General features: G+C 36.6%; 1 protein-coding gene across 2 annotated transcripts in view; it reads left to right on the plus strand.

Annotated features, from left to right (window-relative positions):
* Window positions 1-2,606: 2,606 nt before the first annotated feature.
* Window positions 2,607-26,350, plus strand: part of LOC110268404 (methyl jasmonate esterase 1-like) — a 31,622-nt gene continuing 7,878 nt past the window's right edge. Inside the window, exons 1-4 of one of the 2 annotated variants that reach the window (XM_088485770.1) lie at window positions 2,607-2,779; window positions 4,805-4,980; window positions 13,131-13,251; window positions 13,493-13,628. In XM_088485770.1, the coding sequence (XP_088341896.1) occupies window positions 2,607-2,779; window positions 4,805-4,980; window positions 13,131-13,251; window positions 13,493-13,628 (606 nt within the window). Of the gene's footprint in view, window positions 2,780-4,804; window positions 4,981-13,130; window positions 13,252-13,477; window positions 13,629-26,350 lie in introns of both variants that reach the window. The other variant, XM_088485746.1, reaches the window with a different exon arrangement.

Raw genomic sequence — 26,350 nt, forward strand, 5'->3', positions numbered from 1 at the left:
TAAATAAGATAAGTTATTGCTGTTTTTGGCTAATTTTTTTATCAAATATTTTTGAAAAAATCTGAGTGGTAATAAATATGGTTGATAAAATAATTTTGAGTTGTCGAAGTGGTCTGATCAGTCGTCAAAACTCAAGAAAAATGTGAGTTGAACTAAAAATTTGACGTATGTTAACATAAATAATCTACATCTCTTGACACAAGGGTTTAGGTTGTGGAGGATAGGGGGAGCACGGATAGCGGGTATCCGATTACCCGTCCGAATCCGAACCAAACTAATTGAATTGGTTCTGGAACTAACGGGTAATCGGGTCCAATCCGAACCAAACCAATAGCTCTCTCTAGTAATTGGTTCTGGTAACGTTCTGGAGATGCAAAATCCGAACTAACCCGTAGACCCGACCATATATTAATTAAAAGATTATTCTTTTGAAATATTATTTCTATTACACTTTTGTATTTAGCATCTAATGTGTTTGGTGTTTAACATGTTTAGATTTTAATGTGTTTAGTATTTAATATGTTTGGATTTTAATGTGTTTAGTTTTTAACGTATTTAGTGTTTAACATGTTTTGATTATTTCTATTGATATTATATATTTATTGTACTTACAGAATTTTTAAGTTACAAATTTCGTTTTTTTATGAATTTTTGTATCATCAGATATCCAATTACCCGAACCAAACCAATCCGTTCTTAATTGGTTTGGTTTGGTTCGAATACATACACAAAAAAATGTAAATCCAAACTAAACCGAACCAATTATAATTCAATTAGTTCGGTTCTAATTTCACCTTAAATCCGAACCAACCCGATCTATACTTACCCCTAGCAGAGGCCAAGCCAACATAGCAGACCACTGTTAAAATTTTTATAGTATTAAAAAGTTTTATTTAAATAATATTTTAAACTGTAATATAAAAATATAAAATAATTAAATTTTATTTTATATTATTTGATAAATAATTAAAATTATTATATTAGAATTTTATTATATAAAAAAAGCACATTGAAAAATAAATAAATAAATCATAAGACACAATGCCGCAACAAATTAAACGCGACTTCTATTAATAGTTTTTTATTTTTTATTTCTTTTCATAAAAGAAATGCGTATTCTTTTTTTTATTCAAAACAATTTTCTTAAAAAAATTTGAAAAGTAAAAAGTCAATTTCTATGTATTATATATAATTTTTTAAATAAATTACATTTTTATAAATATTTTAAGAAAAAGTTTACATTATATAATAATAATTTAACAAAATAATTTGTTAATAAAATTTTAATATAACAATTTAATTATTTTTTAAATAATATAAAATAAAATTTAATTATTTTATATTTTTATGTTGCAGTCTAAAATATTATTTTAATATAATTTTTTAAAATTATAAAAATTTTATTGCATGATAATTAATCTTATAAATAAAAAAGATTTATATTTTTTGTATTTATATGTTTTATATTTATTATTTTAAAAATAAAAAATTATTTTTTTATTTAAAATATTGTATATTAAAAGATATTTATTTATTTATATAATAATAAAATATTTTATATTTATTATAATTTATCAATATTTTTTTATAATAATTTTTTATTTATATTTAATAAAATCCAATAATTTATAAAAATATGATAAATCAATTATGTATAAAGTGTTTATTTTAGAGATATATTTCGTTAAATTATTTTTGTTTTTGAAAGTGTTATTTTGTATATATATATTTTTTTAATTTTTTATAGTATCTTTTAACTCGACAAAATTGTGAAAAGACAGCAAAATTATAATTAACTTATTTCCTCATTTATTTTGAAGGCTTCAAATGCGAAATTGCATTTTTAGCCAATTTCAAAATCAAGGCTAGCAAAATTGAGAAATACTATGTATGAAAATAAATAATATGATATCTATATTTCTAAATAAAATAGGTTAGAATGTATATTAAAATTAATTATTAAAATTAGTCATTAGTATAAAATACATATTAAAATATAAATATATATTGAAAAATAAATTGAACAATATATATATTTATATTTAAACATAAATATATTGGTGGCTGATTTTAGTGACTAATTTTAATACACAAATAGTATTTTTAGTTTGCAAAATGATAAGTATGAATTTTTTTTTTTTACAAAAATATTATTTATAGATTATAATTAATCACTATATATTTATATATAAATATACGTATTATTTAACTTATTTTTAATATGTATTTTATATTTTAATATATATTTTATATTAATGACTAATTTTAATATACATGTAATATAGTTATTTTTTTTTTTTTTATTAAAAAGAAGCCTTCCATCTATAGATGGCGTTTGAAAACTTCTACTCACTAAATAATTTACATAAACTAATTCATGTTGACCGAGGGGGACAAATAGTTAAATATTAATTGAATCATTCAAACTAAAGAAAAAGATTATATATTTTGAGGATTACCAAATAACACCACCTTGCCATGGCCCACTGTTCGGGCAAAAAAATTGTCTATTTAAAACCCTTTGTAACCAAACAATAACCCCGGAAAAAAACTTAATATAAATTGACAATTTGTTTTCAATCTCCCAAGTCAAAGAAGTTGAATTAATGGAAAAAGTAAAGAAGCAGCATCACCAAACACTAGCTTTCATCTTCTTGTTGATTATCCTATTGTCTTTAACAAACAAGTCAGGATCAACATCATCGGACTCATCAAAAGCTCGAAAGCATCACTTTGTTCTAGTGCATGGATCATGCCACGGAGCATGGTCATGGTACAAGGTTATTACCATGGTTCTGAAAACCGGACCGGACCGGCCGGTTGAACCGGTCGAACCGAGAACCGGCAATAGAAATGGTCCAGTCCGACACTAAACCGCTCATCTGCAAACTGTTCAAAAACTGCTGAACCGGCCGATCGGACCGGACCAGTAATTGACCGGTTCTTAATAAACGCACCGTTTTTATTAAAAAAAAAAAAGAAAAAACCCACGTTCAGCCCCTTCACTCACTCACTTACCCCCTTCCCCCAACAGTCCAACACACCCTCCTCACACGTTTTCTCTTCAGAGCTTTTTGGTTTTGCCCTCAAACAAACCCTAGCCATCTAACCTCCACCACCGGCGCAGGGAGTGAGGCACTACCGCCGTCCATCGCGCTGTCGTCGTGCTCCAGGTCTCCAACCCCTGTTCATTCTCACAGTCTCGCCAATTGCAGCTTCTTCGTTGAGATCGACATTCGCGTCTGGTTTTCGTCTTCTCAGCCGCACTTCTGCCGTCGTCAGTCGTCGTGTCCGTCGCCTGATCGCCATTGTCCGTCGCACTCAACAGATCTTCCTCACACTCTGCCCAAACTGCTCACTCCTCCACGCCGCGCGCCTCCTCCACGTCACCGGAGCCCTTGGTCCTGAGAGTCTCGTGTTCGATTGTCACGGCGGAGGGCCATATACCAACGTTGCCGATGGCCGGATTCTAAAGTGAGAAGGAGATGAAGTTGGTTGGACTTAGTTTGCTGTCACCTGTTCCAATAGGTACCAAAATGTGAACTTGTTTCTAAAATGGTGAACTTCATGTGAATTTGAGGGTTGATATGCCTTAGTTTTTGTTGAAAATAGTGAGTATTTAAATCGGTCTAGATTTTTTTGGAGATTTATTAGTTTTAGAATCAAAAGTTTTGTTTATTGTGTTTTTGTGTTCTGGGTTTGCTAGTGGCTGAAGACTTGATATGAGGATTTGGACACCTTAATAAATATTCCTTCTCTGTTCTTAGTTCTGATCAGAACATTGATTTTTTTGGGGGATTCTGTTAGTGCTACTAATTGAAACTTGAATCATGGAATGATTAGCTCTGTTTTGGATTGAGTGATTACTGATTAGTTGATTCATTTTAGTCCTGTTTTTGTTTTTTGTGTTGTTCTGTGTTGAGTTTTGTTTATGAGTAATTAAATGCACGAAACAGGAATAGGATTGCTAATTTCTTTTGTGACTTTCATTGTTCTTTTCCCCTTATTGTGCTGCTGTTGTTGTTATGCTGCCGTTTTGTTATGGCACTGAGATTGTGTGATCACTGATCAGTGTTTTGAATTTGGAATTTGTGATTAATAACTTGTTAAGCTGCTGTTGTTGTTATGCTGCTGTTTTGTAATAGTTGTTGCGAATGCTAAAAATGGAAATCAAATCAAATGCTGGTTGTTGTTGAATGAGTAGCCTAGCTGCCTGCTAATGCCATATATAAATAAATTGATGAATGATGATGATGATGGTAGTGGAAGGAGAGTCAAAGTGTATGGGTAGTTGGTGATATGTTATGCTTTCTTATTCAATGACTATTTGTTAATTGTTATGTTGATACCTCAACTTGGAAACAACACTAGATCCTGTTTATGGCTTGCTCAGCAAGAAGAATCTGTTGCTAAGGGAGCTCTCTTACAACAGATGAACGCAACGCTGCCTAAGATTAAACCGAAAAGGTCATCTTGCAAGATTCAGGTTCATGTTCAGTTAGCATAATACCACAGAATGATCAACATTTTCTAACTGAACTAGCTCAACATTCTTTTGAAATTGATAATCCTGAGTATTTTTTTCACTATTTAACTTGGGTTTGTATTTTGATAAGATCATATGAATTTGGTTGATGATTTTTTGTGTAGTGTTTTAAATTTGGAAGATATTTTAGGATGTTTATTTATTATTTTATTTTAAAACGGTTTTTCCGGTTGAACCACTGGTTAGACCGGTTGGACCAGTGAACCAGTGAACTAGTGACTAGAACGGTTTGATGACCGGTCCGGTTTTCAGAACCTTGGTTATTACACTTCTCAAATCGTGGGGTCACAATGTGACTGCCTTAGACTTGGGAGCTTCAGGGGTCAACCAAAAGAAGGCTTTGGAGCTTAAATCAATTTCTGAGTACTTTGAGCCTTTGAGTGAGTTCATGGCTTCATCAGTGGACAAAGGTGAAAGAGTGGTTCTTGTTGGTCATAGTGACAAACCCCATTTGTAGGGTTTATCTTGTATTGATTTTTGGGGATTTTATCACCTTTTACCCATATTTATTCAAGAAATAGCATGGTTTTGTATATTCTCCTTTAATTGTGCTTGAATGTGAAAACATGCTTTTTAGGACTCAAAATAGCTAAATTTAATTCACCTTGATTCTATTAGATGCCTTGATATGTTTGTTAAGTGATTTAAGGTTTAGGAGGCAAAGATTGGATCAAGGGAATGAAGAAAGAAAGCATGAAAAGTTGGAGAACTCATGAAGAAATGGAAGAACCGGAAAGCTGTCAAGCCGACCTCTTCGCACTTAATCGGCCATAACTTGAGCTACAGAGGTCCAAATGATGCGGTTTCAGTTGGGTTGGAAAGCTAACATCCGGGGCTTCGAAACGATATAAGATTTGCCATAGTTGCTATACGTATGGTGGCGCGCACGCGCAAAGTACGCGCACGCGCCGATGCTGCCACCTAGTTCACTTAAAGCAAAACGTGGCCAACGAATTCTAAAGCCTTGTGGGCCCAATCCAACTCATTTCTGATGCTATTTAACCCAAGGAGTGAAGAGGGAAACATATGTTAGTTACCAATTAGCTTAGTTTAGTAGTGATAGTTAGTTTCTAGAGAGAGAAGCTCTCACTTCTCTCTAGAATTAGGATTAGAATTAGGTTTAGTTCAATAACCTTAGATCTATATTTTAATCTTTGCTTTCTTCTACTTCTACCTCTCAATTCTTTGTTGTTACATTCATTCTTCTTCCATTCTTTTGTTGTAATTTCCTTTATGTTGTTCTTATGTTTTGTTGTAGATCTACTTTTGTTCCTTCCTTTCTCTTTCAATTCAATTCAAGGTAAATCATAATAATTGTGTTCATTTGATTTGTTGTTGTTTAATTCCTTGCAAATTGAGTAGTGTAGATTTACTTTTCTTGCAATTTTACTATGCTTTCCTTTTATGCCTTCCAAGTGTTTGATGAAATGCTTGGTTGGATTTTAGAGTAGAATTTTATGTTCTTGGCTTGGGAAGGTAACTTAGGAACTCTTGAGTTACTAATGTCCAAGTAATTGATGATTGGGATTCATTGACTCTAGTTCTCACTAATTGAATTAGTGGAGAGTTAGGACTTATGGACTAGGATTGATATAGCTCATTTGACTTTCCTTTACTACTAGTTAGAGGATGATTTAATGAGATTAATCCTTGCCAATTCTCATATTGTGGTTAGTGATTAGGATAGAGATCTTTGACCACCAACCCTTGCCAAGACCTTTTTAGCCATTAGTTTACTTTCTTACCATTTATCTTTCATGCTTCATATCAAAACCCCAAATATAACTCACAACCGATAACAAGACACTTCATTGTAATTCCTAGGGAGAACGACCCGAGGTTTGAATACTTCGGTTTATAAATTTTAGGGGTTTGTTTTAGTGACAAACAACTTTTTGTATGAAAGGATTAGTGATTGGTTTAGAAACTATACTTGCAACGAGAATTCATTTGTGAAATTCTATACCATCAAAAATCCATTCGTCAAAATGGCGCCGTTGCCGGGGAATTGCAATGGTGTTATGTTATTGGTTATTGTATATATGTGAATAGTGTGAATATGTTTGCTTTTGTTAGCTCTTGCTAGTTTTAGGATTTAATTTTCTTGCTTCTTATTTGATTTTGTTTTCATTTTCTTCTTGCTATCATGAATTCTCACCTTGGCTATGAGTTTGGTTATCAACATGTTGTAGGAAATGAGGACTATAATAAAGATGTGTATCAAGAATGGGATGACCAAAGGTGGGAGGAGCCATATACATATGATCAATCCTTATGGCAACAACCTCCACCAATGCACTATGAAGAAGAGCCATTCTATGATGCATATCAATCCAATGATTATGGTGAATCACCTTGTGATTTTCAAGAACCACCACCATATGCCTATGATTCATACCCTCAACATAACTCCCAACCATACTCACAAGCCCCTTCTTACCAACCATCTTCATATGAACCTAATCCATATCCATCCTACCAACAACCATATGAGCAATATGAACCACACATAGAGCCACCACCACGCCAACATCAACATTTTCAAGAGCCACCTCCTCCACATTATTACCAAGATGAACCACCTCCAATATATGAAAATTTTCAACCACAAGATGAATACTACTTTTCACCACAACCTCCCATGGAAGAATACTCATATCCATTGATCCAAGAGCCACATGATCCTAATCATAATATCCAAGAGGAACAAGAGTCAAGGGATCATCTCAAGGAAGCATTGGATAAATTTCAAGCAACCATGGAGTGTGTTGTGCAACAAGTGGAAAGAGTGGAAAACATAAAACCACCACAACTCTACCAAGAAGAACCACCTTCCTACTATGAACCCTCTCCCCAATTTAATGAACCCTTCCACCCACCCCAATCTCTAATGGATGAAATCCTTGGTGTTCTTGTTCAAGGGCAAGAAGAGATGAAAAGGGATGTGCAAAATATCATGGCCACCTTGGATGCGGTAACAAATCAATTAGCCTCCCAATGCTTGAACACTCAAGGAACTTCCATGGATACATGTGGAGAATCAAATGAAGAACATAGCATGAAGGAGAGATTGGAAACTCCAGTGGAAAATAAGGGAAGTTGCTTTGTATTGGAACAATTGGAGGAAGCTTTAATTGTTGAAGACAAGGAAGAAGTGGTAGAAGACTTAGGAGATGCGGAGCTTCCATGGGAACATAGAGTTGAAGAAAACCCCTCCAAGATGATTGAAATTGATGCTAGGGAGGAAAGCGCACACCTTCCAAGGCATATCCCATATGAAGACTTGGATGGGATAGAGAAAGAATTGAGTTCCCTTGGTGATGAAGATCAAGCATCAAGTCTTAGTGGTGAAGAATCCTTTAAGCATGAAGAACCTTCTCCGGTTGGATTTGAAAGCGTTGAGGAGGTAAATTTTTCTCACCCTCCCTATTATGATTTGAGTAAAGGAAAAGGTTTAGATAAAATTGTTGAACAAAGGATTGAGATTAAGAGATCTTGCGAAGAGGTGGAAGTCCCTAGAAATAGAAGAACGAGGGTTGGTTATGCTTTGTCAAGATCTTTGGAAGCATCTTTGCCTAGGTTGTCATCTACCCCTTCACTTGAGTGGGTAAAATTCATTTCTATTAGCTTTATTGTCCCACTTGAGTATGGCTTGCTTGAAACGGATGGTCAACTTAGAATCCTTTGTGGGATGAAGCGTAAGCGAAAGATGTTTCGTAGTTGGCGTTGCAAATCAAGGCTCATTATGGTTGATGCATCAAACATGAGATATAAAGGTTGGAATAGTGCTCAATTAGATGGGTCTAGGAGGATTGTTGGCCACTATATAGAGAATTCACCTCACTCACCATCCGGTTGGACTAATAATGATGATCAACTCCAAGACGGGTGTGAAAACAAAGTGTGGGATCCCGGATTACAAGAAGAGGATCAACTTTGGGAGCCCCAAGCTTGTGAAGAACTCCATCAAAACTTGGCTCAATCCATGAAGAATCTTGGGGCACAATGGAGAACCAAGCATTGGTGGGAGTTCCAAGATGAATACAAGCACAAGCCACCTTGATGAGGAGCTCTCCATAAGTCCAACTTAAGGACAATAAACAAAAGTGCTAGGTGGGAGACAACCCACCATGGTAAAATCCTTTCATTTTCTCTTTTGTATATATTGGTAGAATTAGTTTAATTTCATATTTTGTTTAGTTAGTTAAGTATGTTTGGTAGTTTAAGTATGTTAAATAAGGTTTTATGGTGTTTTGGTAGCTGTTTGGAGGTTTGGAATGCTTGGATTGGTGCAAAAACATAGAAAAATTTTTTGAAAAACAGAGCACCATCCACGCGTACGCGTACATGGCGCGTACGCGCACTTCCAGCATTTTCGACCATCCACGCGCGCGCGCCATACGTGCGTACGCGCGGATTGAGAAGTTCCAACCTCCATACATTTTCCAGAGAGTTGTGCCTGCGCCGCGCCAACGTTGTGCCTCTGGCACAAACCCCACTTGCGCACACGCGCACACGACGCGTACGCGCCACTGCCGAAATAAGCCAACGACGCGCGCGCGTCATGCGTGCGTACGCGTGGATGCCCTTTCTTCCATCCACTTCTTTTCTTTTCCTCTTTCCATTTCTTCCCTTCTCCTTTCTTTTTCCCTCCTACTACCCCTCATCTAACACTTCCAAACACCATCGATAACCATTTATTTTAGTTGGTTGTTAGTTAGTTAGTTAGTTAATTAGTTAGTTAGTTAGTTGATTAGTTAGTTTTAGTTTAGTTTTCATTTTATTTTCTCTCTTTTCATCATAAGTGTTGGAGTATTGACTTTGTTTACTATACATTGCTATATCCCTTATTGCCTAAATACTATTTTAGCATGAATGTTTTTAGATAATCTTTGTTGGATTCTATGATTGAGGTTATATTTTGTTACTTGGTTTTGATTTCTTCATGCTTACCTTTTGAAAAAATACCAAGTGATGAGAATTGTCTTCGAGCTTATAACTCTTTTGAATTGCATGTTGTAGCTAGCCACCATGTGATTTGAACCGTATTCTTTGATTAGGCAATCTCTTGATGGATAATGTTGAGCATTTACCTTGATGCATTGTATTTCATGATTATATCCATCCATATGTTTGACTTGAATGCTTTCATGCTTCTCTAATGCTTGTCTTACCTTACAAGCTTACTTAAAGCATCTCAAGCACACTAGGATAAGTGAAGTGCATGCTTCTTTTGTGACATAGCTTTTATGCTAATGTGTATTCTAAACCGCGCAATTTAGAATTCACACACCTAATATTCCTTAATGTCACACTAATTCACTCACCTCATTCTAGTGATTTACCTCATTCCAACAATGTATGCTTCCTTGCTTTTATATCTTCTCATCTTATGGTGTTATATTTTTGTTTTTCATAACGAATGCACCACAAGCAATCATGGAGGCGGAAGAAAGAACACATAGCAATCCGGAGAGTCGTCATATCCCCTTGCTCATCTTTGAGTGCACCGAGGACGGTGCAAACTTTTAAGTATGGGGAGGTCGTCCGACCGGTCGGCGATCTTGGGTGACAAATTTCTAATTCCAACACTTTTGCATTTCATTCTAGGATTTTAGGATTTTTACTTGCATTTTCTTATTTTTGCATATGTATACACAATAAGCTTAGTCAAAATAATGAGAATTTTTCAAGGATTTCTATCTATAGGGTACCTCAATTGATTTGAGTGAAAATTTTTCATAGAACTTGCTTGAATTATATATATTATGGATCATGTTTTGAGCTAAGAACACAATCTTGTGAGACTTGAGCCTAATGATGTGGTTACATCTTATAACCACTTATTTTTCCTTCTTGTGTGCATTATTCTCTTTCTATGATTGTAATCTTTGATTTGTTTGATTCTTTATGTCCATTATTTTGTGTATTCATGCATTTATATGATTGAGGCCATCATTTCATTAGCTCACTTACCAAAATGGCCTTACCTTCTATCTTCCTTTGTTAGCCAAATTTGAGCCTACGCTTAACCCACTTATTCTTATTTTAGCACATTACAAGCCTTAAAGCGAAAAACAATAATTGTCCCTTAATTTGGATCTTTGATTAGCTTAGGCTAGTGTGTGTGAGTATCATTCAAGTGTGGGAACCTTGGGACATTGGGTGAATAAAAGGGTATTTTGTATTGTTATTGAAAATATTGGGAATTGGGTACATACTCATGTATTGATCAAATGTAAAACCTTATGCATTGATGCTCTTGAATATAGAAAGAAAAAAAATGAGAAAAACAAAAGAAAAAGAAAAGAAAAATAATATGGAAAAGAAAAAAAAATAGAAAAAAAAAAGAAGAAAAAAATAATAAAAAGGGGACAAAATGCCCCAAGGCAAGGTCCAATAAAATCAATGCATAAGTGTTGTGAAATGAAAAAGAAAATGCATGAGTATGTGAAAAAGTGAAGAATGGGTAGCTAGATTAGAACTTAATTGTATAGGATGTCATAGGTTAGGTGGGAAGTTTAAGCTTATCAAAGATTCAAATTTCAAGCTCACTTGACCAAATATGCATCCTACCTTGACCCTAGCCCCATTACAACCAATGAAAAGACCTCATGATACTTGTATGCATGCATGAAATAAATGTTGATTGTTAGAAGAAAAACAAATCTTGGAAAGGATGAAATAGAGGAGAATTGAGTGAATCAACCCTAAACACTTGAGTGAATAGAGTGCAAACACTACCGGTGAGGGTTTGATACTCAATTACATGTTTTCGCCTATGATCATAATTTTCATGCAAGTTTGTAAAAATATTTAATAACTCAATTCAATTGTGGATTAGACTTGCTAGTCCTTAGCCCTTGTGCATATATGTTTCTTGGGAATTGATTTATTTTGACCAAGCACTTGCATTCATTTAGATAGTTGCATATAGGTAGATTGCATTTAGTTAGTTTCCATTGAATAAATGACATACCCTTACTTCATTCTTGGTTTAAGCATGAGGACATGCTTGGTTTAAGTGTGGGGAGGTTGACAAACCCCATTTGTAGGGTTTATCTTGTATTGATTTTTGGGGATTTTATCACCTTTTACCCATATTTATTCAAGAAATAGCATGGTTTTGTATATTCTCCTTTAATTGTGCTTGAATGTGAAAACATGCTTTTTAGGACTCAAAATAGCTAAATTTAATTCACCTTGATTCTATTAGATACCTTGATATGTTTGTTAAGTGATTTAAGGTTTAGGAGGCAAAGATTGGATCAAGGGAATGAAGAAAGAAAGCATGAAAAGTTGGAGAACTCATGAAGAAATGGAAGAACCGGAAAGCTGTCAAGCCGACCTCTTCGCACTTAATCGGCCATAACTTGAGCTACAGAGGTCCAAATGATGCGGTTTCAGTTGGGTTGGAAAGCTAACATCCGGGGCTTCGAAACGATATAAGATTTGCCATAGTTGCTACACGTATGGTGGCGCGCACGCGCAAAGTACGCGCACGCGCCGATGCTGCCACCTAGTTCACTTAAAGCAAAACGTGGCCAACGAATTCTAAAGCCTTGTGGGCCCAATCCAACTCATTTCTGATGCTATTTAACCCAAGGAGTGAAGAGGGAAACATATGTTAGTTACCAATTAGCTTAGTTTAGTAGTGAGAGTTAGTTTCTAGAGAGAGAAGCTCTCACTTCTCTCTAGAATTAGGATTAGAATTAGGTTTAGTTCAATAACCTTAGATCTATATTTTAATCTTTGCTTTCTTCTACTTCTACCTCTCAATTCTTTGTTGTTACATTCATTCTTCTTCCATTCTTTTGTTGTAATTTCCTTTATGTTGTTCTTATGTTTTGTTGTAGATCTACTTTTGTTCCTTCCTTTCTCTTTCAATTCAATTCAAGGTAAATCATAATAATTGTGTTCATTTGATTTGTTGTTGTTTAATTCCTTGCAAATTGAGTAGTGTAGATTTACTTTTCTTGCAATTTTACTATGCTTTCCTTTTATGCCTTCCAAGTGTTTGATGAAATGCTTGGTTGGATTTTAGAGTAGAATTTTATGTTCTTGGCTTGGGAAGGTAACTTAGGAACTCTTGAGTTACAATGTCCAAGTAATTGATGATTGGGATTCATTGACTCTAGTTCTCACTAATTGAATTAGTGGAGAGTTAGGACTTATGGACTAGGATTGATATAGCTCATTTGACTTTCCTTTACTACTAGTTAGAGGATGATTTAATGAGATTAATCCTTGCCAATTCTCATATTGTGGTTAGTGATTAAGATAGAGATCTTTGACCACCAACCCTTGCCAAGACCTTTTTAGCCATTAGTTTACTTTCTTACCATTTATCTTTCATGCTTCATATCAAAACCCCAAATATAACTCACAACCGATAACAAGACACTTCATTGTAATTCCTAGGGAGAACGACCCGAGGTTTGAATACTTCGGTTTATAAATTTTAGGGGTTTGTTTTAGTGACAAACAACTTTTTGTATGAAAGGATTAGTGATTGGTTTAGAAACTATACTTGCAACGAGAATTCATTTGTGAAATTCTATACCATCAAAAATCCATTCGTCACATAGCCTTGGTGGCTTGGCCATATCCCATGCCATGGAGCATTTTCCTCACAAGATTTCTGTGGTTGTCTTTGTCACAGCTATGATGCCTGGTCCAACACTCAACATATCCACCCTCAATCAGAAGCTAACTTCATGTCTTCTTTGCTAGTTATTCTTCTTTGTCTTTGTTGTTCAATTTAAGCAATTGGGCGAAAAAATTGAATTGTGTGACTAAAAGACTTAAGTAGGACAAACATACATCTGTTAGAAGTAAAAGCATGATGAAAGAATATAGTGATGAATACGAGAGTTTGACCAAACAACTACGGACATTTTGTGATATATTTTTTTTTTTGACTATTAATACTTTGTGTGTTTTTTTAAAGGCATTAAGCAAATCACAACCGCTACTGGACAATCATTACACTTACGATGAAGGACCTAATAAATCGGCCACAACATTTGTATTTGGACCAAAATTTCTTGCATCTAAAGTGTATCAACTCAGTCCAAAACAGGTTATTCTCCAAATTTTAAATTCTCTTGTTATAATTTGTTAGAGATATATTTTTTATGTATCTCTTTTTATGAGCTTAAATTTTTAGATAAATAATTTTATAATATGATATCATAATACGAGTCCAAACCCCGATCCAATGATAGAGGCTGATGATGATGAAGTGATTGGACTGAAAAGGTTGAGGAAGTCACCCATGTGGTTGAAAGACTACAAAACATGAAAAGGGTGTGCTTTAGGAGAATATTAGAAGAAGATGATGTCAGAAGTTAGTTACGTAACAACTTGTCATGAGGTTTATAAGGGAAGGAGTGAGTCTAAGGGAGTCATGCTTATTCTTATGTCTTGTAAACATTTCTCACATACTAATCATATCTTTCATACAATTGCATTTTCTATTCTCTGAATCATTCTTCTACATAATTTCTGATCATTCTATTTCTATCATCATTGTCCTACTTGCGAATTGAATTAGCAACTATTAACTGGTGTTTTCATTGAGAGAGGTAGCTGCTGCAATGGCGGATGAAACTCGACTCAATCGTTTGGAGGAGCTCACGATCTCGAACAAGCAAGAAGTAGCCACTCTGCATCGCGGGTTAGCTAAAGCCAATGAGAGGATCACAGAGACCCAACTTCAACAAACCACCATCGAAAAGTTGTTCCGCGACAGCATGATGATGAAAACCCAAGTTGGGTATTGTAACCATTCAGGGGATGAGGTGGTGGATAGCCCCAGGTCAGGTTCAGTGAGCGTTAACTTGGAGTCGTTGTGGTCTCGCAAGTTTAAGGTGGCTGATCTACCGATGTTTACGGGCGATGGGTGGAGGATTGAGTGTTTAGAGCAAAGCAATACCTTTAAAATTTTGCCATTCTGGCTGAGTAGAGGATCAAGGTGTTATCGGTAGGGCGGAGGGGGGGGTAAACAACAACATTGCTTATATTAACCTGAGGTAGCGTTTGTTTTGAGATACTGAGACAGAGACTGAGAGACTGAGACTCAGTATCGTGTTTGTTAGTTCAGAGACTGGTACTAAAATTTCTGTCTCTGTCTCTAAAATTTCAGTATTTCAATACCTCCAAAAAGTAGGGACACAGGGGACTGAAATTTTTAGAGATGGAGACTGAAACTTTAATAACATTTTATACCTAAAATACTTTCATTTCAATTAATTAATTCCAATTTTACCTTTGTGCAAATTAAATTAGAGTTTTATTCTTCTTTTAATTCCTGTCTCCCATTTTGCACCAAACAGAATACTGAGATTTATTTCAATCCCTGTCTCTTAGTCTCTGTCTCTCAGTCTCAGTCTTTCCGTCTCTGTCTCTCTACCAAACGCTACCTCAAGGAACTGAAACAAGGAGGATCGGTGGAAGATGAGTACTAAGGTCAGTTTGAGAAACTTACCAATAGAGTTTCAGGATGGGTTAAGTACTTTTTTTTGTCTCTAAGGTCTTGGGTCAAAATCAAAATCGTTCCCGACTTTTTATTTTTATTAAAATCATCCTCAACGTTACAAAACGTTATAAAATCATCCTTTTGTCCATAAACAACATTTTTGAGACGATTTTGCCTTTAAAAATATCCTTCCCCTCACCACTAACCTCCAACCCCCTTCATCATCATCATCATCATCTCTCTCTCTCTCTCTCTCTCCCTCCTAGACTCCTACTCTCCCTCATCACTACCCCTGACCCCCTTCATCATCATCATCGAACCTCTTTCTCTCTCTCTTTGTCCCAAACTCCTACTCTCCCTCACTATTAACCCCCACTCATCTTCTTCTCATCACCATCACCATCATCATCACCATTATCACAAAAAAAAGATTGAATCACACATAAATTAAAGAATCACAAAATAAAGAGACTTCATCCAGTAGAAGCTTCTTTAATAGTTTGAACCATAGGCGGTTATTGTTGCTGTCAGAGGAGGAGCCACAACAGATGATGGCGGTGCTGCAAACGACACGGTGGAGGAGGGAGACATCGACGATGAAGCCGACCCGGTCTTCATTCTGTCCAAGGATGCGGTAGTCGTCGAAGAGAGTTTCACGGTGGAATTGAATGACGAATTGGAAGCGCTTCTTGAGAAGAAGGTTATGGGATTGAGAAATGAGGGAACCACGGGGAGGGGGCTGTTGCAAACAAAAAGGGGATGCCAACGGAGGAAAAAACAAAAGGATTTTGGCTAAGGCATGGTGCTGTCTTCGAAAGAGGAGAAGATGTGGTTAACTTGGTCAAAATAACAGTTTGTTATTTCCTGGATTTTAGCCAAACCTCTGCTCCCTTTTTTCTTCCTTTTACTTGATTTTCTGGATTTCAATTTGTTCTTCATTTTTTTATTTTTTCTAATTTTTGTTCTTCTGTATCATTTTTCTTTGATTTACTTTCTCTTTGCCTCTGTTGTTGTTGATGTTGATTTTAGGCAGAATTAAGGTTAGACTTGTGATGGTTTTGTTGCAGTAAGAGAAGAAAGGGCCAAGGAAGTGGTGTGATGGAGGTGGAAGGAGTGTTGAGCGTGGGGAGTAAATGGCAGAGGCAGAAAAAGGAAGGAGGAGACACTACGATTTTGATTTTCTTCCCTTGCTCTCTTTCTCTCTTCTTCGTTCTTCCTTTTTTTTTCTTTTTAATTTTTGAAGAACATATACATGAGTTCTTCCTTTTATTTTTTTATAATTTATGTTGTTCCTAATTTTGTAGTTGTTGCTGTTGCTGGATTGTTGATTTATTTGATGGTTATGGTGTAGGGATGGTGATGATGATGCAGAGGTTAGTGGTGAGGGTGGAGAGAGTTCTTTATTTTTGTTTAAGGGTAAAATTATCCAAAAAATATTGTTTATGGACAAAAGAAAGATTTTATAACGTTTTGTAACGTTGAGAATGATTTTAATAAGAAAAAAGATTGGGGATGGTTTTGATTTTGACCCAAAACCTTAGGGACGAAAAAAGTACTTAACCCTTTCAAAATTGAGTAAGGAATGGATCGTGTTGTTGTTCATTGCTAGGCCTCAAGAGCACCTGAAACGTGAATTGGTTTTGGCCCCAACCCTCTTCTTACATTATTTAGGGAGTATCCATAGCAAAATTACATGAACAAAAACATGCCATGATGCTGGGTCTCACAAAGAACAATGGGAGCAGGCCCAACTCATCCTTTAGCACGCCCACACGATTTGTCCCACAAAGAACACTGAATCCCATTGACACAAACCAGAAACACTGTAACCCAAGCACTCACTCTGCAGCATCTTTCTCACATACATCACAAGCTTCTTCTCCTTCACCTAACTTGAACTCAACATCATTTAAAAAGCTTAGTAGTGTGGACATTCGTGCAAGAAGAGAAAAGGGTTTGTGTTATTACTGCGACAAAAAATACACCCCAGGACACCGTTGCAAGGCAATCTATCAGCTCTTAGTTAGAGAGGAGGAGCTCTGTGAGTTGTTGCAAGAGACAACAGACATGATGGGTGGCAATCCCGGTTCTGAGTCGGAAGATGAAGAGGAAGGAGACACCCAAGCACTGTGGATCTGCCTTGATGCCCTTGAAGGCGAATTTCATTCGAAAACTCTTCGGATTCGAGGTACCCATGCTAATCAACCCCTAATGATTTTAATTGATGGAAGAAGAACACACAATTTTGTTAAGAATTCCATAGCCAGGAAGTTGAATATGGTCCTTACCCCAACCCCAACTCTCCAAGTGATGTTTGAAAATGGAGACTCCATCAATTACAGAGCTAAGTGTTAGGACTTACCCTTAGTGGTGCAGGGATATAGTTTTGCAATAGACGCATATGTCCTAGACTTGAAGGGAGCATATGTAGTTCTGGGTTTACATTGGATTATGAGGTTGGGCACCATTTGGATAAACTATATGGAGCTATTCATGAAATTCGAAGTCATGGGTAAATGGGTAGTCTTCAAAGGGGAGTGCTTGTTGAAGGAGGCTAGCCTTAATTCCAGGGAGTTGAGAAAGCTTAATGATAGCAAGGCTATTGCTTCTATGTTCCACTTGAAAGTTGTGAAGTCTAAAGGAAGACAGGAAGGCAGAGTGGAGGAAGAATATGTGAACCGGATCCTTGAAGAGTTCTCAGAGATGTTTGCGGAATCCACCCAATTATTGCCACAGAGATCAATTAATCACCCCATCCATCTAATTCCAGGGGTTTTGCCAATCAGTATTCGACCTTATAAATACCCTCACTTCCAAAAAGAGATGGAGAGGCTAGTAGAAGAAATGCTACAAGTGGGAGTTATAAGAGACAGCCAGAGCACATTCTCGAGCCCGATGCTTCTGGTAAAAAAGAAACATGGGGGTGGAAATTTTGTGTGGATTATAGGGCCATAAAATCGATTATGATGAAAAATAAGTTCCCAATACCCACCATCGATGAGATACTAGATGGATTGCATGGTGCTGTTTATTTTAAAAATTGATCTCCGAAGCCGTTACCATCAAATAAGGATCAGGGAAGAAGATATCGACAAAACAACTTTCTGGACACATGTTGGGCACTATAAGTTTGTTGTCATGCCTTTCGGTCTCATAGATGCGCCTTCCATCTTTCAATTTACCATGAATCGAATCTTTCAGCCATTTCTAAAACGCTTTATAGCAGTGTTTTTCGATGATATCCTGGTATACAACCGCACTAAGGAAGAACATGTAGAGCGCTTAACCCAAGCCTTACAAGTGTTAAGAGATAATCTCTTTTTTGCAAAGAGTTTCAAATGTTCTTTCTTATAGCAACAAGTTGAATATTTAGGCCATGTTATCTTTGGTAAAGGGGTCAAAGTGGATTCATCCAAGATTGAGACAATTCTAGCCTGGCTAGTGCCTAAGTCGCTCAAGAAGTTACGTGGTTTTTTTGGATTGACAGGATAATACTACAAATTTGTGGCTAAATATGCACACTTGGCCTTTCCATTGATAGAGCTCTTGAAGAAGAATGCTTTTCAATGGACTATTGGAGTAGACCAAGCTTTTCATCAATTAAAATAATTGATGACCCATACCCTTGTGCTTGCACTTTCTAATTTGTCTAAGACATTTGTGGTTAAGACTGATGCCTCAAGCACCGGTGTGGGAGCGGTCTTGTCTCAAGGAGGTCACCCAATAGCCTGCTTTAGCAAGTTGGGGGGTTAGATTAGCACAAGCCTTAGCCTATGCAAGGGAGTTGTATGTGGTAACCCAAGTCGTAGCAAAGTGGTGGCATTACCTTTTGGGCCGAAAATTTACCATCAAGATTGATCATCAGGGGATCTGTGAGCTAATGACATAGGTAATACTTATCCCAGAGCAACAATACTACCTCTGAAATTGCTTGGTTATGTAATACCATTACTATCAGAATGTTACGCTTCCGGATGCCACTCTGATAACATACAAGTCTTCTTATACAAGTAACTTACTAATATATCATACATACATATCGTTACAAATCACGACTCCTATCCCTCTTACAAAAATATATAACAAGGCGAGGAAAAATTATAACTAAGATACATACAACACAATCAGATGCGTAGCAGAAACTCCTTAAACTCTTCATTCGTCCTGAAAAGAGAATCTGTAGGGGGTAAGAACCTAACCACACAGTTTCACCATAGGAGTTTCAGAATTGTTATAAGAATATATATAAACGAAAATTGTTTTCAATTGCAGTGATCATCGCTCGTCTTATGAATCTTTTTGAAAACCAACGTTTAATTATCCGAAAATCTAAATTCATATTTTATTTGTAAAAACTCCAAACCAAACATAATATACCATAACATTCCACTACTTACTAGAGAACCATTCTAATCAAACTTACCAAGACATATAACGTACCCAAATCATGGTCCTCGGCCCAAAAATCATGGCCTCCGGCCCAAAACACAATCAATCAAGACTCAACCACCATAATCTGAACCAACGTGTCACAAACACAAGTAATGAAGTTCAAACACAATCAAGAGCAATTACAACAAGTATGGCAATTAGCAGTTAAACATAAGTATTTACATAGGTAAACCGAATACAATAGACACATCCAAACAAAGTCACATAGATGCATATGATGCATTCCTATCCTACTGGCCATGAGCTCATGTGTCGGTTAAACTGCCAAAACTCGATACATCCGGTAGCTAATCCGGATATCGTCTCTCAACACAAAGGAAATCTTCAACCTTCCAGAAGGGAATCCTCAACCTTCCAATCAGAGAGAGACTGTGATGTAACGATAGAAAATCTCCAACCTAACTCGTTCATACCACAACCAGAAATTAAATCGAAGAAAATCCTCAACCGTCTCCATTCAATTCCCCAATATAACAAGAGAGAGAATCCTCAACCCTGTTTTTCCATCACAACAGGAGAGGAAATCCTCAACCTCAACTTGTCTATCCTAGCAAGAGAGAGAATCCTCAATCTTAACTTGCCTATTCATGAGCAGGACAAAGCCACCATTCTCACCACATAAATCCAAATATCATTTCAATCAAACATAATCAAACATAATCTTAATCATAACCAAAAATCGAATTAATAATACAGAATTGAACCGAAGAGAATTCTCAACCTTCTATCCAACTCTCCGATTCGACAAGAGAGGGAATCTCCAACCTTAAACTTATCCACCACAATAAGAGAGGGGATCCTCAATTTCAACCAAGGTTCTGAGAATCGGACCGGTCATCAAACCGCTCTAGTCACTGGTTCACTGGTTTACTGGTTCAACCAGTCTAATATAAATATTAAAAGATCCAAAGTACATCAGCAACCCTAAAATAGCAACACCAGTATATTATCGAACAGCAACAATGAAACAGCAACAAAGACTTTAATCTCCCCATACCTCGGCTGAACTGGTGTCTCAAGAAGTCCCCAATAAAGTTATGAATTAGCCGTCTAGGAGATGTATAATCAAACTAGTAGTTTATCATTGTCCGATGAAAGACTCACTCTGAACTACTGTAGAATGAGATAACCTTGTGCCGCTTTCATGCATTCATAATAATGAAGAACGAATATACATATCAGAATAGGGAATCAAACACGTATTGAGATAGAACAGTAGTATTTTGTTAATCTATAAAACTCAGCAGTGCTCCTCCCTTCAACCTAGGAGGTTTAGAAACTCATACTGATAGGGAATACAATGCTTAATGTGTAAAGTGTCAAAAGTTCCTTAAGATTGTAAAAGTTCTCAAATAAATACTAGACTAATGACTAAGGATTACATAAGAAGGGTAAAACAGTCTTTTAGTGCGAAAATCCACTTCTGAGGGCCACTTGGTGAGTGTTTCGGCTAAGTTTGATTGAGATCCATGTACTAGGAGGCCTCTAGGACATTGAACGCTGGCTAGGGGGTCCTTTGTGGGCGTTAGAACGCTGGCTACTCCCTTGTGAGCGTTGGACGCCAGAATAGGGTAGATGGCTGGCGTTGAACGCCAGTTTTGAGCCTTCAATTTTGAAGCAAAGTATAGAATATGTGTATATTTTTGAAAAGCTCTGGATGTTATCTTTCCATAGCCATTAAGAACGCTTCATTTGGACTTCTGTAGCTCCAGAAAAGCTCTTTCGAGTGCAAGGAGGTCAGATTTAGACAGCATCTGCAGCACTTTTTTTGTCTCTGAATCAGACTTTTGCTCCAGCTCCTCAATTTCAGCCAAAAAATACCTGAAATTGTATAAAAATACACAAATTCAAAGTAGAATCCAAAAATGTGAATTTTTCAGTAAAACCTATGAAAACCTAATAAAACTTAAACAAAACATACTAAAAACTATATGAAAATGATGCCAAAAAGCGTATAAAATATCTGCTCATCAGAACACCAAACTTAAACTGTTGCTTGTCCCCAAGCACCTAAAAACAAAGTAGGATAAAAAGAAGAGTTAGATACAGTAAATCTCAGAGTTTTCAATTAAGCTCTGTTTCAATTAGATGAGCGGGACTTAGTAGCTTTGTGCTTCTGAATAGTTTTGGCATCTCACTATCCATTGAAACTCAGAAGTGTTGGCATCCTTAGGAACTTAGAATCTAGATGATATTATTGACTTTCCTAGTTCAGTTCTTTTTTATTCTTGAACATATCTTTTTAGAGTCTTGGTCGTGACCCTAAGCAGTTTGTTTTCCAGTATTACCACCGGATACATAAATGCCACAAACACTTAATTGAGTGAACCCTTTCGGATTGTAATTCAGCTTTGCTAGAATCCCCAGTTAGAGGTGTCCAGAGTTCTTAAGCTCACTCTCTTTGCTTTGGATCACGACTTTAACTGCTTAGTCTCAAACTTTTTACTTGACACCTTCACACCACAAGCATATAGTTAGGGACACTTCTCATTTGAAGTGTTGAGGCCAAGATTTTATTCTTTTTAGGCCCTCCTAACCATTGATGCTCAAAGCCTTGGATCATTTTACCCTTGCCTTTTGGTTTAAAGGATTTTTTGGCTTTTTGCTCTTGCCTTTTGGTTTAAAGAGCTATTGGCTTTTTCTGCTTTTTGTTTTTTTTTTTCAGCTTGTTTTTTTTTTCTTTTTTTTTTGCTGTTTTTTCTTGTTTTAAGAATCAATTTTTTGAATTTTTCATATTACCAATAATACTTCTCCTTTTTCACTATTATTTCAAGAGCCAACATTCTTAATTTCAATTTCAACTATGCACTGTTTATTCATACATTTAGAAAATAAAAGCAATGCCACCACATCAAAATAATTGATTACTCTTCTTATAAAACTCAAAAATTTATGCATCTCCAATTCTTCTAAAAAAATCACTATTTTATTATTGTTTAATGATGATAAGAGAAATATTTTATAGCTAATTGGAAAATTAATTACTACTAATGCTTATGTAATTCTAAAATTAAAAGACAGAAAAATAAAATAAAAATAAAGACTTAAATACTATTAGTGATCATGTAAACCTAAATATGGAAGACAAGAATTAGAATAATAGAAATATGAAAATAGGAATTGGAATAGTCATAGGATTGAAACTCAACAACCTCAAGCTTGAGGGGCGCTGGGCTCTTCAGGGGAGAGCTTCTGGTGCTTCAACTCCTTTATCTCACGCCCCTGCTTCTCTTGTTCTCTGACCAGTTTGCAAATCATGCTAGTCTGATCTTTCTGCTCCTCTCTTAGTTGATCCAAGGTGGCTTGAAGTTGCATCACAGATGCTTTCAGCTGATCTCAATATTCAATTGGAGGGATCTTTTTTGGAGGCTCAAGTGCCTTCCTTTTGGGATGATCCTCTGGTATCTTAGAGCTTTCCACCACCTTCTTGGTGATTGGGCTTTCCACTGGAATAAATGTGTCTACATGAAGCAGGACTTTAGCCTCTTGGCATAGGCAAAAGGTAAGGTTTGGATAGGCCAGCATGGCATGAGTAGACATCCTGTTTGCCAACTTGTACATCTCACGGGGATTATTTGGTAAACTTCTATCTCATTCCAAAAAAATGATGTAGTGAATCATCACAGCTCTCTGAATAGTGACTTCAGAGCGGTTACTTGTAGGGAGTATAGAACGCTCAATAAAGTCTAGCCATCTTCTAGCAATTGGCTTGAGGTTCATTCTTTTCAGCTGGTTTGGTTTGCCTTTTGCATCCTCAATCCATTGAGTTCCAGGTGGACAGATGTCCTCTAGGACTTGATCCAACTTTGGGTTGGCTACCACCCTTCTATTGTAGAAATCAGAGTCATCCATTTGTAAGGATAATTTAAAGATCTCTCTCACCCTATCCATATGAAAATAGATGATCTTCCCCCTGATCATAGTGCGAAAAGTATAGAATGTTGTTCCATATTTCTTTTGCTTATCTGTCATCCACAGATTTGCATAGAATTCATGGATCATGTTGAATCCAACAGTGATCTCAAGATTGGCTAGAATTTCCCAGCCTTTCTTTTGAATTTGCTCTTGAATCTCTGTGTATTCATCTTTTCCGAATTCGAATATGACCTTAGGGATCACTAGCCTCTTACTCATTATCTTGTGATAATGTTCTTCATGTTGCTTGGTGTAGAATCTAACAAGTTTGAAAATAACTGTTGGGTGATTTTCTTTCTTGTTTCTTTGGAGTGGTCTTGCCACTTCTTGGAGCCATGGGATTCGAATCTCAATAAGAGGACAAGGCTCCTTCCACACTAAATTTAAAAGGTTTGCTCGTCCTCGGGTAAAAGGTAAGAAAGAAAGAAGAAGAAAGTGAAGGGAGGGAGAATAGAAGAAGAGAATTCGAATGGGGAGGTGCTGAATAAGTGAGAGAGGAGCACGGATATATATATAGGGAGGGGGAGGGATTTTCGAATTCAATCTTAAAAGAAAGATAAAGAAGTTTTGAAAAAGATAGAAAAAGATAAGTTGTTAAACTTGAAAGATAAGAAAAAGATATGAAAAAGATATAAAAGATATAAAGATAAGATAAGAAGTATGAAAAAGATTTTAAAGTTTAATAAAAGATATGAACAAGAATTTCAAAAGATAAGAAAATATTTGAAAGAATTTGAAAACTAGTTGAAAAAGATATGATGGTTTGAAAAAGATATGATTTAAAAAGTAATGGAATTTCAAAATTAAAATTCAAAAAGATAGGTTTGATGAAGAAAAGTTAACGTTTTGGAAATTACCTCCCTTGCTTGTCTTGCTGGCGTTAAACGCCCAGAATGGCTGCATTCTGGCGTTTAACGCTACTGTCCCTACTTGCTGGGCATTGAACACCCAGAATGGCACCTATTCTGGTGTTCAACACCAGGGTGCCTACTCATATGGGGCATTGAACGCCCAGCCAGGCTCCCCTGGCTAGCGTTCACTGCTGGCCCTACTTCCTCTCTTGGGCGTTTGAACGCCCAGCTAGGCTCCCTGACTGGCGTTCAACGCCAGGCTGTCTTCCTCCATGGACGTTTAAAACGCCCAATCCCCACCTTTTTCTAGCGTTTAACGCTAGAGAGATGCTTCCTCCAGGGTGCTCTGTTTTATGTTCTACATCATTCTATCTCTGTTTAAATACTGTCCATGATCACTATCATTAAAAACAAGTTAATTAGAACTAACTATAAAGAAAACTAATTAAAACAAAAATAATTTAGAAAAATAGAGAATACTAGGCTATTAATCATTGGGTTGCCTCCCAACAAGCGCTCCTTTAATGTCTTTAGCTGGACTTCACTGTACTTAACTTAGTAGCAGTGTTCAGTCTCCTGGCTCAATATCTCCTTCAAAGTAATGCTTGACCCTCTGTCCATTGATAGTGAACCTGTTGTCTGGATCTTTACCTTGAAGTTCTATGTGCCCTTAAGGTGATACACTAGTAATCACATACAGTCCCTTCCAGCGGGATTTGAGTTTTTCAGGAAATAATTTGAGTCTTGAGTTGAAGAGCAGGACCTTTTGTCTTGGTTCAAAGACTCTGGAAGATATCTTCCTGTCATGCCACCTTTTGCTTTTTCTTTATAGATATTTCCATTTTCAATTGCAGCTAGTCAGAATTCATCCAACTCATTTAGTTGGAGTAGCCGTTTTTCTCCGGCTGCTTGAGCATCAAGGTTGAGGAATCTAGTTGCCCAATAGGCCTTGTGTTCTAGTTCCACTAGCAAATGACAGGATTTCCCATATACCAGCTGATATGGTGATGTTCCAATGGGGTTTTGAAAGCTATTCTGTATGCCCACAGAGCATCATCAAGCTTTCTAGCCCAATCCTTTCTAGAGATATTTACTGTCCTCTCTAGGATTCGCTTTAGTTCTTTATTTGACACTTCAGCTTGCCCATTTGTTTGAGGATGATATGGAGTTGCCACTTTATGGCGAACTCCGTAACGGCTTAAGACAGAACCAAGCTGTCTATTGCAGAAATGAGAACCTCCATCACTAATCAGTGTCCGAGGGACACCAAATCTGTTGAAGATGTTCTTTTGGAGGAACTTTATCACTACTCTAGTGTCATTAGTGGGTGACGCTATTGCTTCAACCTATTTAGAGTCCTTAAAGAGAGTGGGCCAGTAGAACCCACTTTGGAGAACCTTTGTGGCTGTTCGCTCACTTCCAAAGTGTCCTCCATAGTCTGAGCCATGGCAATGCCATAGGATTTTCTATGCCTCTTTTTCAGACATGCAGCGTCAGATTATTCCATCTAAGCATCTTTTAAAGAGATATGGTTCATCCCACAAGTAGTACTTTGCATCACGCATGAGTTTTCGGGCTTGCTGCCTGTTGTACTCTTTGGGAATCAATCTTATAGCCTTGTAGTTTGCAATGTCTACAAACCAAGGTGCTGTCTGGATGGCATAGAGTTTTTCATCTGGAAAGGTTTCAGATATGTCAGTGGAGTGAGGAGAAGTCCCTTCCACTGGCTCAATCTGGGACAAGTGGTTAGCCACTTGATTTTCTATACCCTTTCTGTCTCTAATTTCTATATAAAACTCTTGTAGGAGTAATACCTATCTTATGAGCCTGGGTTTAGAATCCTGCTTAGTGAGTAGATACCTCAGAGCAGCATGGTTAGTGTAGATAATGACCTTAGATCCTACTAAATAGGATCTAAACTTGTCAATGGCATAAACCACTGCAAGTAATTCCTTTTCTATGGTAGTATAGTTCTTCTGGCGTCATTCAGAACCCGACTGGCATAATAAATGACGTGCAGAAGCTTGTCATGTCTCTGTCCCAGAACTACGTCAATGGCATGGTCACTGGCATCACACATCAATTCGAATGGTAAGTCCCAGTTGG

The sequence above is a fragment of the Arachis ipaensis genome, chromosome B10 (genome assembly GCF_059453495.1).
Source record: "Arachis ipaensis isolate K30076 ecotype BB chromosome B10, ASM5945349v1, whole genome shotgun sequence".
Taxonomy (NCBI): Eukaryota; Viridiplantae; Streptophyta; class Magnoliopsida; order Fabales; family Fabaceae; genus Arachis; species Arachis ipaensis.